Genomic DNA, 16,157 nt, shown 5'->3' with positions numbered 1-16,157 from the left:
GGTCTGGTGTACTGATGTACTCTCAGGTATTATACTGTATACTGTACGCTATTATACTGTATCGTAAAAAATTGATCCATTAAACCTTTAACTTTGGTGCAATAAACCAATTCCTAGCGTTCTGCATTGTTTTCTGCTCTGTGTTCAAATTCTGCATACGAAAATATATATAGTCTATTCAAAGTTTATTTATATATACGTCATCCAAATTTGTGACGTCAAAATGTCGCAATATTGCCGCATCAACTCTGAGTTTTATATCAGTTTGGCTTTGATATACAACAAAATTCTAATCTAAATAAAATAATTAAATAAAAATACTGTTGTAAAATATAATTTATTTTAACATTATAGTACATCTAATGTATATATTATCGAAGGACTTAAAACTACAATTAAGAACACAGGCATAATAGTTTGTAGGTTAGAGTTGTTTTATTATATTTACACTGGACTCTTTTCCACACCACTCATGAGGTTAGAGTTCGATGGTGTGTCATATGTTACTTGTCAAGTCCTATTGATATCATCGTATATTTTATTTCTTCTGCTACTACCTGTGTACACCATTCGTGATATAATTATTCACAAAGTATATTCCTAATGCATTTACCAAGTCTACAAAAAAGTTAGTATTCATTCTCTCCTCATACATTCTAACCAAATGCTCATGTTTAATTCTGAACAATTACAATCATATCTTTGCACACAAATCTTTCACGCCCTATCAATTTCTGCAGTTACATGCTATTAATTATGTGCATATCCTTAGTGGTTTTCACTCCCTTATTACACTGTCTCAGGAATTTCCAGCATTACATAGCATTATCACATATCCTGAAAGTTTCCTTTAGTCACTTTTTTTTAGTTTAATTTTCCGAGCCAATCACTAAACTGTTAATTTCCAATCTATCTAAAACATGTTCACGATCCACCATTTATCAATTACTTCTTCTGTTTGTCCTATCGAGTTCATCCAAAACGGATTTTTTCCACCAGTGTGCTATGATATGGTCCACTGTCCAAAATAATATCTTATCGTTTCTCCAGATTTTTGTTTCTCCAGATCCAACACTTGATTTTCAAACCATTACAAAAACATGTTATGGTTCATTTCTCCATGGCAGTCGCCCGTGGATATCTGCAATTAATTATTAATAAATATCATGATCAATAAAACCTAATCAAATTCTATTGTACTAACTTTTACCTTTTTCCGTCAATTTTTGTTGTCTTTATACTTTTTTTGTTACTGTCATGGCAAGTCTGCCCCATTTTGAAATATACAAATTTCATAAAGATACAGAAATTCAAATAATTTATCTTCCTTGATATTATTGTACGTAAATTGAATTATTTTTAGGGCAATATCTGGAAGTTCCATTCTCTTTGAAGGTTATCTTTACACCAATTAAATCATATGCCCTGTAAGAGTATATGAAGGCATGTCTTATATCCCTCAAAAAGATTCACGTCCCTAACTCTTTTATGTATATTTTCCAGACTAACAAATTTGTCTGAAATTATTTTACAAAATTATATTAATAACGATAAAATAGTTTGCGTACTCACTGTTTTTATAAATTCCGTATATTTGAACTCCAATAGAGCCAATATCAAGATGGTCAAGATTCGTCACCCACTTCGTATGTAGACTAGTCTTCTTGGTTGAATCTAACGTATTAGTCTTCATTTTATAAGCGATGTTATTCACAGTACCCACACTAATATTCAGCACAGCAGCAACATGCTAAAAAATATTTTCAATAAAATTCCAACAACTGATAATATCTAAAATCATCATTAATTAACTCCCAAACAGAATTTATGAATAAGAATTAATTTTTTAAACGTTTAAACGGTGATTTCAGTTCCCAAATACATTAAAAACAATTACTTACAATAAAGCTATCTAGCATCTAATTACATGTTCATATACTCTTAATCATAAACCATAAGCTTAAGAACCATATGTTCTCAATTCCAGAAAAAAACCCAGGTGTATGTTAGACCAAAAATGTTAAGTGCTCCGAATCCAAGTTCTATTCTATTCAACCAGTTCCAAATTCTTCAGTGAATCGGCTCCAAATAGTTAATTAACTTTCAGATAACCATCAACAACAAAATAATTCCATAAGTTTCCAATAAACGTTTTAATAGATCAACTCCCATTAAGTTAATTAATACACAATTTTATTATTATGGAAGTGCTAATATCTCACTTCACTGATTACAATGACCAAACTTGTAGCTTATGCTTGTTTCCAATCCAAAAAGAAAAGGAACCACGTTTTGTGTTTCCAGCTACGATTTAACTACAACTACAAAAAATGTACCTTCATGGATTCTACTTTTATATAACCAGCACTAATTTCATGTAGAGTCTACTTATACCGTAAGGTTCTTGCATCATTAAACGAAATCTAACATTTTTTAATATAAAGTGTTTATATCGCAAATCGTGGTATTCAAACTGTTTATTCTGTTCAGAAAAGTACAAAATGTCAGCTTCCAAATGTCATCTAATCTAAACTGAATGGATTTTTACACCGCGCGGTACATTTTATTAAATCCAACTATTAGAAAAATAATGGATTTCTTTTTATCAAACCCATAAGCCTACAGTTAGTTAGTCTTTATTTTTTTAATTCAAAGATTCATTATGAAAAATTTGTATTATCTGTATTTATCTGTAATTTTATTCAAACTACTGTCCGAAAATAGCCGCTTCTTTCTCCCATCTTTCAGGTAGTTTATGGATTCCATCTCGAAAGAACAATTTATCTTTTAAATGATAATTGACTCATATTTTAGTATATTCATAAAAAGTGAAGCGCCAGACCCAGACAGGTCACGACTCATATGTCGGAACACTTCCTATTTTAAAATATGTTTCAAGTATGTTTTCACCGGTTTTGCAATATATGGTCTAACGTTGTCATGCTGAAGAGTAACATTGTTAATGATTTCATCGAGTAATACCTTCAAATCCTCGTCTGTCCTGAACGCTCTTTGTCTTCGATGTCAAAACCACTACTTTTAAAACAAAACTAGTATTCAAATGTTGAAATCGGTAGAGCGCATGGTCAGACATTTTCAACGCACCGGAAAATTTGTTTTGCTCACACTTCGACAAAATGACACAATACTAAAAAATTAAGTCAATCAATGAGGCTTCAACATGTAATTGATAACAAATGTACCGATCCAATTTAATGCACAGTAACATCATCAGTTGTAAATCCTTTCAAATTAATTTATAGGCCCATAATACATTGTATAATCTTATTTGGTAGCGTTGGTCCTTCCTTAACCAAATTACAAGTACTAAATGCTTTCACTGAATTTCGCTGTGAGATCGCTTGCTCTACCCTCTTCCGTAAATATGACCTCCTCTTGAAGTCATCCACCTGTCCTGGACCATCTAATCCACTCCTACCTCTCATATAAGTGCAGATCTTCTGTCCGAGGCTGGAATTGGCTTGTTGCATCCTCACCTTGTCCACTACCCCAATGTTCCCTCTTAGACCTGCACTACCCCCGTCATAAACATATCACTATGTCAATTTTATAAAAAAGAACATTGTCCATACCTTATTCGGTCCAAATTCTGTGAACTTTTCCACTCTTACCCTCACCGCAAGCACATATATACCGATGCCTCCAAATCACGCAGCGCGCTTGGTAGCGCATTTGTGCTGGTCAACCGGGCATTCCGTTTCAAGATCCTTCCGTTTCAAGAAGAATAGGGTTCAATATTGAGCGCTGAACTCTTCGCGATATTCAAAGCTTTATCGTACATCTCAACATAAACTTTCAAAGAATGGCTAATCCTGACCGACATCCGAAATGCTCTCGATTGTTTCCTGCAACAGAAGTTCAACCATTCCCTGGTCACCGACTCACTGTCAATTATTCTTACCCTCTATCTGAAAGGGATCAGGACAAGTTTACTGTGGATTCCTTCTCACGTTGGTATACCGGGAAATGAGCGCGTGGATGGTGCGGTTAAATAGTATGGATAAGCGGCAGTTTCATCGACCCTCCCCATCACGGATGTTTGTGTCCATACCGACCGTATACCATTCGTATCTTGTTTTACAAATGGCGAGGTACAACGTCGTTGTGTCCAGGAAACCAACCACAACAGGTTCCTTGAGATTAAAGCTGATTTTTCCTGAGATTAGGCCACTGTCGTTTCTCGCACGGTCACTTGATGACTTCGAGCCCGCCTGCTTACTGTGAGTTTTATCACCGTACCCCTATGTCAGTCTGCTACATATTGAACGACTGTCCACGACTCACCCAGATTAGAACTAAGTATGGATTGCAAAATTTTAAAAATGCCTTAATAGGAGAAAATATAGACAGACTCGTCGGATTTCTAGGAGATATCGATTTACTGACCAAATAACCATTACCACCTCTGTGTGGGTGCTGATGTATGCTTTCTGGATAGAACTCTACTTCGTTATAGCTGTGTTTATAGCCCTGTATTTATGTTCATTTCTAAATTGTATAAGTACTGAAAGCAGAGATGCCCTCAAAGTCGCAATTAAGCTCAAGTCCAAAAGCTGATTAAATTCACAAAAATGTTAATGCTGCTCGTTCAGATGATTTGGTAGGACCAAAATAAAATTGAAAGGGAATTCCCCTAGCAGCTGTTTTAGTCTCTAGGTTATAAAATCATCTTTGTGTTTTTTCATATTATCATAAATAACAGAATTAGCTTTAAAAACCATAAGTTATCAATATCAGTGTACATTTAAACATGAAAAATGTCCTGTAAACTACCATACAAAAATTGTTATGTGAAAACATTAATAATGTTAGCACTTCAGGGAAATATAAATTATATAAATTTTGCAACAGTTCTTAGGTCGAGAGAACAAAAATAATATGTCAGATAACACTAAGCAATCCAATAATAAAAATTAAGTTTACCCAATATGAGTGCTCCGATACTAATCAAAATAATATATATAAACACCGATAGCAGTTATTTACTTACATTCCTTGTTTATATTTAAAAAAAAAAGTAAATCCACACACGTCAATTTTTATATGATTAATAAACTGTAATTAAGAAATTTAAATAAATATTATTTATATGGTCAAAATTCAAGTTTATCCTCCTGCATTGCTGTTATTCGGTATCATAACACGTCAGGAAAAGATGTGTTATACTGAAAATCAATGTTATATAAACAATTTAAAAGCGAAACATTACCTTTATCAAGCGATGTACCATACAATAAACTTTATTATCTAAACATATATTTATTGTATATAAATAATACTATTTTAAATCCATAGTATCTTCCAATAAACTCAATAAGTTCGCGGGGCACCATCTATTTATCAACAGTAAACATAACGGTCAACAAAAATACAACAATTTTTATAGGAACATCTCCAAAATATATATCGAGCTGACAAAAATACATTCTAGTGCAATTTTAAATATTATTTAAAAAACTTTATGCACCCTTATACCATTATAAATGATAATGAAGGTCAACTATCATGATCTTGAATCAAAACAGGGGTTTAGGAGTATTGTTAAACCTGTCCTTTGGCTCAGAGACCCAGAAAACGTTCCAGATTATGTTAACATTAGTTTGTTTGGATGAAAATAGTATATTACATCACAAGGGCCGAAAGTAGAATTTTTGGGCAGAGATTTCAAATTTTGGCCCGTGTAGTGTGTACGATTACACGTACGATACTATGATCCGGACTTTCTGCTTTCTACCGTCAAATTTGGGGAAGGTTCTGGATTTGGATGGCAATATTGTACTATTCAGCTGGTCCTCTCGTTCATTTCACTCTCCTGAACTGAAAATTAATATCTCTACAACTTCAATGATGAAGTTCTGACTAAACGCTGCTATATATCAGGATGATAATGAGCCCATACAAACAATCAAAAAAGTTCAGTCATGATTTGAAGGGCATAAGAATATTATTAAACATCTTCCATGGCCAGCAGAATCGGCAGACGTCAACATAAGTGAACCGTCATAAAGAGATTTAGAGCAGATAGATATTTCCATTTCCAACTTCAATGAAGCAATCAGCTGATGTTTTGGTACAAGAATAGGTTAACATTCCGTTGGAAACAATTGAGGCACTATCACGTGAAGAGTCCAGCTATTTTAAAACAAAATGGTAGTCCAATGGTAGTATTTAACAACTAAATATTATGTCATTATAAATAACAGGTTAATTGAAAAGTCCCCGGCCTCACACATAGATGGCGCTACTAGAATTAATTCCATATGTTTTTTAGTTAAGACCATCAAGAATTGGTATGCTAAATTTAGACGTGGTGAAATGAGCGCCGAAGACGGTGAACGCAGTGGACGCCCAAAATCATTTTGATCATTTTGAATGACCGTAAATTGAAATTGAATGAAATAGCAGATACTCTAAAAATATCAACTGAACGTGTACATCATACCATTCACGAATATTTGGATATGAGAAAGCTCTGTGTAAAGTGGGTACCGCGCTAGCTCACTTTTGACCAAAAACAACGACGAGTTGATGATTCGGACCAGTGTTTGAAGCTGATCTAGCGTAATATACCCGAGTTTTTGCATCGATGTGTGACAATGGATGAAACATGGCTCCATCATTTCATTCCGAAGTCCAATCGTCATCCGAGAGGACTGCATAAGATGAACCGGTTCCAAAGCGTGGAAAAAAACAACAGTCGGTTGGCAAGGTTATGTCGTCTGTATTTTGAGATGCACATGGAATAATTTTCATTGACAACCTTGAAGAAGGAAGCACCATCAACAGCGACTATTAAATAGCGTTATTGGACCGTTTGGACAAAATCGCCGAAAACGGCCGCATTTAAAAAAAAAGAATGGTGCTGCCTGATTAAGACAATGCACCGTGTCACAAGTCAGTGAAAATTATGGCAAAAATCCATGAATTGGACTTCAAATTGCTTCCTCATTGCCCATATTCTCCAGGTCTGGCCCCCAGCGACTATTTCCTGTTCTCAAATCTCAAAAGAATGCTCACTGGGATGAAATTTTCGTCGAATGAAAAGGTGATCGCCGAAAATGAAGCCTATTTTGACGCAAAGGACAAATCGTACTACAAAAATCGCTATACTCAGTGTATCACCTTTGAAGGGAATTCTGGGTATTACTATGGTAGGCCGGGTACTTTTCAATAGAGCTGTTATATATATCAGGTGTTCATATTGTTCTATTCATTCCCTGTATTTCCCACCAAGATAACGTACCTGCTCGCAAGTTAAAAAAAAATAGCTAAAATTAATTAACATCCAACTTATGTGCTAGATCCAGTTCCTCTATGTCTTTATACGTACCTCAAAAAATAATTCGTGAAAGACCTACATGTATTCAAGTTCAAGGAAATTATAAAGCTATTTGTATATATAAATCCGATTAATACATTTGCACGAACATATCCAACACCCTAATATGTTTTTGCAACACTTAATCGTTCGTTAGCCCACGCCAGAGATAAAATATCACTCGTGTTTCATCAAAGAATCTATCATTAAAGCTATTTAAAAAAAAAGAACGATAGGGATTCGATAATTTCGGACATAAAAACAGCTATTTTGCAATGGCAAAACATATCCCTGCTATAACATCATGTACCAAACATATATTCCATTCTAAACAATTATTTAAATCAAAGCAACCGTTAGTCCTTTATTCAAATATTATATATAATTGACAATAAAAGGAACGGTACAGTTAATTGGTTTAAAAGAGTCAAGTATTGTACCTCCTTTCCGTTTAAATAAAAGTGATTTTCTTGTACAGGGTAAGTCCTAAAAATTATGTTCAACAAATATTGAGTTTTCAACTATTCTACTAGTTGTCTTAAGCTATATAGTTCTTTTAAAAATAAAATGGGGAAGTCTTCATAACATACTAAGACACACCATATTGAGTAACTGTTTAAAAGATATATATATTGCCTAATTACTACGTAAACGCATATATATTCCTTATAATCTTTCTCCTAACAATTCCTCCTCTGCTGATGAAATGCTTCGGGCCATTGGTTCTCATAAATCCCCGTGTATGTTCATAAATCATCGTCATTTGTCTCTATTGACAACATTTCTGTTAACCCCACCCCCCCCCTATTTCCATCACTAGACTGTCAAAAAAATTAATAAATGACAGCTGAACTGAATCTAACCATAAAAAATTATACCGAATATTAGAGAACCAAACCACAGGTAGAGTATAGTTTCGAACCAGGCATAATTACCACGTCAATTTATTGGTAATTAAACTTTGGCAAATAAAAACATCAGATGATTTATAACCAATGGACAATTACGATGTTATTTCTTTTATATAAACCCAGTATAAACCCGACACCCCATATAGTTTGAAAACTATTCAAATGTCTTTGGGTTATTAACATTTTCTCTGAATATGCAATTAATAATCGATAATAACCTTAGACAATTAATGGATTATTAGAAATGGGGCCCCCTATAGCTGTCGAGTCTACCTTTTTTCTTATACCAGTGTAATTGCTCTCCTATAATTACGGGAACACCGGTGACTTACTTAGTTTCTTGCCATTCCATGTCTGGGCATCACCGTTCGAGCCCTGTTCATTGGTCGCTCTGTCATTTTATAGCTCGCTAATCAGTAATCAGTGTAAACAACTGAGAAATTAAGAACGAACGGTTGCCATTGCAAAACTCACACACGCACAGACGTCGGACAACGACGATTCTGACCCGAGAGATCAGAACCTTTATCGCGGTTTCTGTTCAGCGCAAAACATAATCCGTTTTTAATCGTTGAGAGGTTCGCTTTATTGTTATCGTTCGTTTGTTGTTGCCGTGGAAAAATGTCAGTGTGCTCCTACCCAGCTATTGAAGGAAATCACGAAAATGACGACGGGGTGTGCGAAATTACACTGACCAAGCATCTGGGTCATTCACTGCCGGAAATCGGCTCGTTAAATGATCTCGTGCGGGAGCTGAATCGTGTCTTCTCCAGCGACAATGTAAACGTCGACTTGGTGCATTACATTATGAGGGCCTACAAGTCAAACCCGATAGAGTGGAAAAAGTATGCGAAATTTGACCGTTACAGGTGAGAATACTCTTCGGCATTTCAAAATATATAGCACATTCGCTTCATATAACGTTCTTCAATAGAGTAATTTAAATTTTAGAAATATTTTACTGGTTTCTAAACATACAGAATTAATTCATGTAATATTAATCTCATATAAAATATTTTTATGTAATATCATTTCAGCAATAGGGTAGAAGTTAATACAAAGGAAATAAATTCACAATTAAAAATATTCTAGCTAAAATAAAATCATACAATAGTTTCTTTAAATAGACGAATTCAATTATAAGATTATTTTCAAAACAACTATATTCTTAAAGAAAAATATAATTATATACCCTACAGTTTTGTTATAGGATGCAGTTGAACCCAAATATGTTAATAATCAATATAACATAAACAGTATAATATAATACACTTAATTGCTTCGTTAATTAATTATCTATTATTTCTAAGATATACGATTAATACGTTCACAGAACATCTCAACAATACCTCCCATCTTTCCAGATACACCAGAAACTTAGTTGACGATGGTAATGGGAAGTACAACCTGATGGCGCTTTGTTGGGGTGAAGGTCACGGAGCAAGTATTCACGATCACGCCAACTCTCATTGTTTCATGAAAATTCTGCAGGGGTCTTTGGAGGAAGTGAGGTACGCCTGGCCTAAAGAGAACGAACAGGAAGTGAAGGAAATCGGACGAAAAAGGTTGAACCTGAACGATGTCTGTTACATCAACGATTCTCTGGGGTTGCACAGAGTAGAAAACGTGTCCAGCTATGATACTGCTATCAGTTTGCATTTATACTGCCCACCTTACGACAAGTGTCACGTTTTCAACCAGAAAACTGGAAAGAAATCGATCGTTTCGGTTACATTTTATTCGATGTTTGGTAAAAGAAACAAGGTAAGAATGATATGACATTAATATATCATTTTAATCGATATATTCTATACATTTTAGGCATTCCGTGAATCTAAAGTCCCTGAAGATAATTAAATGGAATTTAATGTATCCCATACTATCTACTAAACATGTATAATCTTATAAATAAATATAGTATAATAAAGTATACACAGTCAACATCAAATATTGATATTCTCCATTGTTTTTACTTCATGCTTCCTTGAATTCATGCCTTGGATTTCAATTTGATAACAAAAAAATTTAAATGAACCATATAAAATCTCTTTATTACATTACATACGTATATATACTTAATTAATGACTAAAACATAGTGTAACATGCAATTCCTATATCGCGTACAAAATATATGTGTTAAATATGAGCTTTAAGTATATCTAGGCGATGATGGATCTTCTAGTAGGAACCTAGCATCTGGTGATTGATGATCCGATGGTAAATCCATGTTCTGAAACTGGTTCCCTAATTGTGGTCAGAATTTAAGATCTTTTATTGCTTGAGGTAAGTCGGGAAGCTTAATGTCTTTGATTTGTTGTGGAAGGTTCATGTTTTTCACTGCTGACACTGCTCTAGCAGGCGCAGCTGATATACCAGCCTGTAAACAAAATATTCCTCATTTATCCTATTATACACGTAATCATTATTTTCATCATAGAAAATGTAATAGCCTGACATGTAGAGTATCTTAGCTATGATACAGTATAAGAATATATTTTCCTAGCCTCTAATAAATATTTCTTAAAAATTGTATTAAATATATATGCACCTTATATTAATACATTAATAAACATATTAACCCTTATATGAACACAACAAACAATAAAAAACCTAATACCCAAAACAAATAAAACTACTTGACAAATCATTATGTTCTTTTATACCTGGCAGAAGTTATCAAATTTGATTTTATATTAACAAATTCATATAAATTGTTCATTTTGAATATATTTAGTCCCTTTTGCCAAGTAATATTTAACACTAAAACTGTTCCTTTTTACTACACACATTATATAGATAATATAATTGATTAAGACTCACTTGTTAAGAAAAATGAGCTTCATAAATTAAACCTAACCCTGTAATTTTTTGTGAATGACTAGTCCAAATCTATAAGCAAAATACTGAACAGTGTATAATTCTCCAGAAAAAACTTAATAAAAATATAAGTATATTAATAGTAGTAGTCTAATCTAATTATTGCATGCTCCCAACAAAGTTAATTGGTACTGACCTCCTGTTTCTCCAGTTTATTTTGTTCTTCTATTCGGGTCAAAATTTCAGTCATATTGGTTTCTAATACCATACCACCCATTACTAACTCATTTAATATAAAATGAACTTTATCTACATGAAATATTAAATCTAGTTCACATACATTTTCGAAGCATTTATCTAGTGTTTCAACAAATACTTGGATTAAATCTAAAATTCCAAGTTCACTCTCTGAGGAGTCCACACAGAATACAAAATAAAGTGTAGCATAATGTCTGTATATCAATTTGTAATCACTGCCTCCAATTAAACTAAAACAAATGGTTATTACATATTTCCTGTATGTAAATACACACAACTACCTTCCTCCTTCCAGGAAGTTACACACATTGTCATCTCTTTTAGATACAAGTTGGAATGTTTCTTTGATTATTTGTTGTTGCATGTCTTCTGGCTAAAAAAATAATTATTTCATAAAACCTGAGATAACATACATTATGTTACTTACAAAATATTGGTAAAATTTAGACAACCTAGGTTTTCCATGATTGTTGAAAACTAAAATTGCTTTAATCATCGTGCTTTCTTTAGGTCTTATCTACGATATTATTCTATGATTTAGCAAAAATTAAAAATACATGTTACTAAAATGTATTCTAAATTATTTTTTTAAGATTCCTAACCTAAACAGCTGAGGTGTCAAAAACTGATTCAAATAATTAAATATATTTTAGTTTTATGGAATACTATTCGACTATGCTGTTAGTGTTACATACAACCAAAAATCATTAATATTTAATCATTAATTATAAATGCATTAAAATAAATAATATTTTACTATTTTTAGGATTTCGACTAATTCCTACCACTCGACTTACAGAAATCTATAAAGAAAGAGTAAACTGGACAGGACTAAATCTTTCTTTTTCTAACTCCCCCCACCTATTGTTGACAAAAAAATCTGACGGGTTTCAGTGACGGGAGAAATAGCAAATTAGTAAAATGGCGTCGTTGGCTGGTGACTGAGATCGTGGGACCGTTTTTCGTATCGATACTGATTTTTGTGACTGAACTGTATGGAAAAATAAACATGAACCGTATATAATTGAATTTATATTGACGTGCGTGTAGTCAAAAATGATTCGGACACGTTATGTGACTTGTTTACAATGTAAATTCCTGTTCTTGATGATTGCTACTGTTTTAACACCTACAACACAAGGTAACCAAATGGTTTTTGAACTGATAATTCCTCATAAGTAGAATGCTTTTGTAATATACTAGGTAATAATTCGTTCAGGTCGAACCGTAAACATTTAAATTTCATAATTCGTACATAATTTCAAAGTTGTTTCTAAATTTTAAATGTTGTTTTGAATGTGTAGGTGTAAACTTTGGTGTTTGTAAGTGCCATTTATTCAAATATATTGCATACAACATGCATAGATTGCTGCACATATTTTAGAACATATGACCGATCTAGGTAACATATTTATCTGATGTTTTTGCATTTAAAAGTCGCGATGTCAAAACCCAATAAAATATGATTTGTTGTTTAAAAATCCCTCCATGCAGTCTGCCTGTTCGTTCTGATAAGACTATTTTTATCTTGAACCTTCTGTATTGATGGATATTAATGTTTTAAATGCTGTAATTTTTATTTTTGTGTAAGAAATATGTATGAAAATATATTTTTGTCCTGGTCCTTGAATGTACATTAGCAAGCGGACTTACTGATTCCGTGCTAAAGTCTGAATAACTACGTTATCGTAATTACATAGGCATTTGAAGAGTTGTAATTTAGATTAATTCAGATTTATTGGAATTGGATTATCTGTGGCTTTTTTATGAAGCTGTTTTTAACTGAAAATATATCCGTTTTATTATGTTGATATGGACGCGATTTTATTTTTCGTGTTGATATGTGGTGTGTGTTCCAATGTTCCGTGACTAATAGGCATTAATTAGAATTAAAAAATTGTTGGTTGTGTTTGTAACTGGTTGTCAATCATTTTTAATAGTTCTCGGCGTATGGATTTCCATGAATTACTTAAACGAGTTGGCTGGAGACTTATCAGTTATCGTTAAAATAAAAATATACATAACCCGGAGATCGCGAGATGTTGGATTCAACTAATTAAGACGCAAACGCATCTTGAAAGAAGGCAGAAAACCGAGTCGTTCCCGGTCATAATTAAAGAAGGCGATTTTTCTTTTGAAGTGTCTCGCGAAAGAATCGCCTCTTTTATTTCGTTCGTGATTTATCAGCGTGGCATCGTTTCTATTTCGAATCGAAAAGAAAAGAAGGCGCATCACGTCAAGCCTCACCAAGAGAAATATTACCTAGGCGAGTGAATTATCGAAATCTTTTATTTATCCCCGTTTCGTTGACCCTTCTTGAAAGCGCGCGGTGGCACTCCGGCCTCTCGGGAGTTTGAGTGATGACCCAGCGCTATTCCAGATTTATTTCGATTTTGGTTATATTTACAGTTAAATCGCCGGCTTTCCGCTTTGCAGATCAGAAAGGAATAGCTCGGCCAGTGGCGTGCGAAAATCTATTTTGTTCGTAATTACTAATAATGGTTGGTTTTCGCATAATGTTTTTCTTTTGATACAAACAGTCATTCTATTAGTTATATGATTGCAAATTTTTGTAATACAAGGTTTTATAATAAAATAATGTTTATTATTACTTGAGCAAGAATGATACCAAAACAGAATGAAAATTGATTACTGCTTTAAGTGTTACTCAACAATATTTTTTCTTTTATACCGGATGTACCGAAGATCAAGGCTATGGATGTGTGTAATTGTTCAGAATATACATGAACATTTGGTAAAAACGTATGAGGAGAGAAAGAATACTAACTGTTTTGCAGATATGGCAAATGCATTAGGGAGAATGCAGTTATTAAATGTAATTTTATGAAGAAAAATGTACACAGAAAGTAACAGAAGAGACTAAGGAGTAATACAGTGATATTATAATGTTTGAGCCAAGAACATACAGCAACGAAGGAAACAAAAACTAAACATAAAAAGGCAAATATGTTCTCTAATGAAAATAAAATACATTACTTGGATATACAGTTGTTAATTATGTATTAAGCCTCCTAAATAATGTTCGTGAATTTAACACTTTGTCAATTAAGTGCTGTAGAAAAAATGTTATTAATCGACTATATTTTCACCGAGAATTTTCTTGGCTATGAACCACTAATTTAATCTTTTTTTTTTCATAATGTAACTACTAGATTCTTTACTATATTGTATAATACTCTGCAATATTACGAACAATATTACCGATGTATCCTTGACTTTTACTAAAGCTTCTCATTTTCTGTTTTCCCGTAACAGTTAATTGTTTACCACGAATGATGATGAATTGAAATAATTATAATGAAAATCGATGTAAATAAAATAATAATTTGAATGTAAAAATATTATTAAGAAAGTCACGTCTATATAGGCAGTTTTATAAAATATGGCTAATAAAAAATATATTATGAGACTCTTAGTCATACATTTTCACAAAGCTATAGACACACAAAAATATATTGTGTGTTTTAAAAGATATGATTATAGTACAATTATTTCCTATTAGAGGCGACATTAGATACACTATATGTATGATAATCAGGACCAGTCGCAGCTAAATTTGTATGTTAATTCAAAAAAAAACTGATTACATATATTTACAATAAAACGCCTTGTGTTGTTGAACCCTCTCGGTTTGCATTTAGTTATTTGCTCTTTCGATATGTCATCCATACCGATGTGAGATTTGTGAACGTATGTTGGGTAACAGCTTGTTTAAATCACTGCATTTGAGGCCCATCTGACGGCGATATTTCTTTGAAATTTCCGAGGTGCTTTTAGACGAGACGACAGTGCATCATAATAAAATTTACTGCCAATCGACGGGGTAAGAATTATGGGGTAGCTGTAAGAACTATAAAACGTCGGTTAAAGTTTATGGTCCTGGTTGGTGCTGAGAGCGTCTGAATTACCATTGCTTCGATTCGTTTGATTTAGAATTGGATGGTTTCTATCCAGAATATTTGATGGCGTTTGCGAAATAACGACACTTTATTTCTTCTTCTTTATTCACTATTTTCATTTGCAAACAACATATTTTTACAGCAGTCGACTTAGGGATGCCTCGCATGCAGCTTTACCAATTCTTATACATTATGGAGGTATTTCCAGATTTTTTTTGGGTTCGTAAATTAACTGAAATGTCTTATTGCTGCTAAGGTCATCTTCTATAATATACTAAAAGTAATATCGGGAACTTTTTTAAACTAATTTTTATGAACAAGAAACTCTATTTCGGGAAATATTTACTTTCTAGGCAATAGAAACAAGGCATATAGATGGTCCAACTCGGCAATTTCTATAATTTTAACAGGTCAATCGAAAATTCCTCGGCCTACCATAGTAAAACATTTTTTTTGGCCAAATTATTTTTTTTTATTCAACATAATTCCCTTCAAGGGTGATATTATAGCGACCCTCCAACTTTTCGATACCTTTTTTGTAGTACGATTTGTCCTTTGCTTCAAAATACACCTCAGTTTCGTTGATCACCTCTTCATTCGACGAAAATTTCTTCTCATCGAGCTTTCTTTTGAGATCTGAGAACAGGAAATAGTCGCTGGGGGCCAGATCTGGAAAATACGGTGGATGAGGCAGCAATTCGAAGCTAAATTCATGGATTTTTGCCATCGTTTTCATTGACTTGTGACACGGTGCATTGTCTTGGTAAAGCAGCGCTTTGTTTTTCTTCGATTCGTTTTCTGCGATTTCGTCCTTCAAACGGTCCAATAACGTATATAATAGTCGGCATCGATGGTCGTTCCCTTTTCAAGGTAGTCAATGAAGCCGGCTATTGCGTTTTCCCACGCTTTGG

The 16,157-nt window shown here is 33.3% G+C and overlaps 3 protein-coding genes and 1 long non-coding RNA gene across 7 annotated transcripts in view; 2 read left to right on the top strand and 2 right to left on the bottom strand.

The window, feature by feature from the left end:
• Positions 1 to 1,289: 1,289 nt before the first annotated feature.
• LOC143200575 (uncharacterized) lies at positions 1,290 to 2,050 on the bottom strand. Its single transcript, XR_013006754.1, has 3 exons — positions 1,902 to 2,050; positions 1,573 to 1,750; positions 1,290 to 1,517 (listed from the first exon to the last, which is right to left on the bottom strand). It is a non-coding gene; the product is annotated as an uncharacterized LOC143200575 (long non-coding RNA).
• Positions 2,051 to 8,592: 6,542 nt separating this feature from the next.
• Positions 8,593 to 10,198, top strand: LOC143200554 (cysteine dioxygenase type 1). The gene is made up of 3 exons (XM_076411013.1): positions 8,593 to 9,119; positions 9,615 to 10,014; positions 10,072 to 10,198. The coding sequence occupies exons 1-3, from the start codon at positions 8,872 to 8,874 to the stop codon at positions 10,105 to 10,107; spliced, it is 684 nt and encodes a 227-aa protein (XP_076267128.1). The 5' UTR covers positions 8,593 to 8,871; the 3' UTR covers positions 10,108 to 10,198.
• Positions 10,199 to 10,282: 84 nt separating this feature from the next.
• Positions 10,283 to 11,935, bottom strand: or (AP-3 complex subunit sigma-2 or). Its single transcript, XM_076411015.1, has 4 exons — positions 11,754 to 11,935; positions 11,608 to 11,699; positions 11,265 to 11,556; positions 10,283 to 10,628 (listed from the first exon to the last, which is right to left on the bottom strand). The coding sequence occupies exons 1-4, from the start codon at positions 11,820 to 11,822 to the stop codon at positions 10,506 to 10,508; spliced, it is 576 nt and encodes a 191-aa protein (XP_076267130.1). The 5' UTR covers positions 11,823 to 11,935; the 3' UTR covers positions 10,283 to 10,505.
• A 283-nt stretch (positions 11,936 to 12,218) lies between these two features.
• Positions 12,219 to 16,157, top strand: part of fra (neogenin protein frazzled) — a 265,834-nt gene continuing 261,895 nt past the window's right edge. For all 4 annotated transcript variants that reach the window (XM_076410982.1, XM_076410983.1, XM_076410980.1 and 1 more), the window contains exon 1: positions 12,219 to 12,467. In XM_076410982.1, the coding sequence (XP_076267097.1) occupies positions 12,383 to 12,467 (85 nt within the window). In that variant the 5' untranslated portion in view covers positions 12,219 to 12,382. The remainder of the gene's footprint in view (positions 12,468 to 16,157) is intronic.

The sequence above is a fragment of the Rhynchophorus ferrugineus genome, unplaced genomic scaffold, assembly GCF_030347505.1.
Source record: "Rhynchophorus ferrugineus isolate W39M unplaced genomic scaffold, kcgeb_rfMv2 rfM8, whole genome shotgun sequence".
Taxonomy (NCBI): Eukaryota; Metazoa; Arthropoda; class Insecta; order Coleoptera; family Curculionidae; genus Rhynchophorus; species Rhynchophorus ferrugineus.
This window is presented reverse-complemented; position numbering and strand designations above follow the sequence as displayed.

Excerpts from the sequence above, each read along its gene's own strand:
- LOC143200554 (XM_076411013.1), top strand. The coding sequence starts at position 8,872 with ATGTCAGTGTGCTCCTACCCAGCTATTGAAGGAAATCACGAAAATGAC. Across the intron at positions 9,120-9,614 it reads GCGAAATTTGACCGTTACAG|ATACACCAGAAACTTAGTTG; the intron begins GTGAGAATACTC and ends CCATCTTTCCAG. Across the intron at positions 10,015-10,071 it reads TGTTTGGTAAAAGAAACAAG|GCATTCCGTGAATCTAAAGT; the intron begins GTAAGAATGATA and ends TATACATTTTAG.
- or (XM_076411015.1), bottom strand. The coding sequence starts at position 11,822 with ATGATTAAAGCAATTTTAGTTTTCAACAATCATGGAAAACCTAGGTTG. Across the intron at positions 11,700-11,753 it reads CTAAATTTTACCAATATTTT|CCAGAAGACATGCAACAACA; the intron begins GTAAGTAACATA and ends TTATTTTTTTAG. Across the intron at positions 10,629-11,264 it reads ATAAACTGGAGAAACAGGAG|GCTGGTATATCAGCTGCGCC; the intron begins GTCAGTACCAAT and ends TTTTGTTTACAG.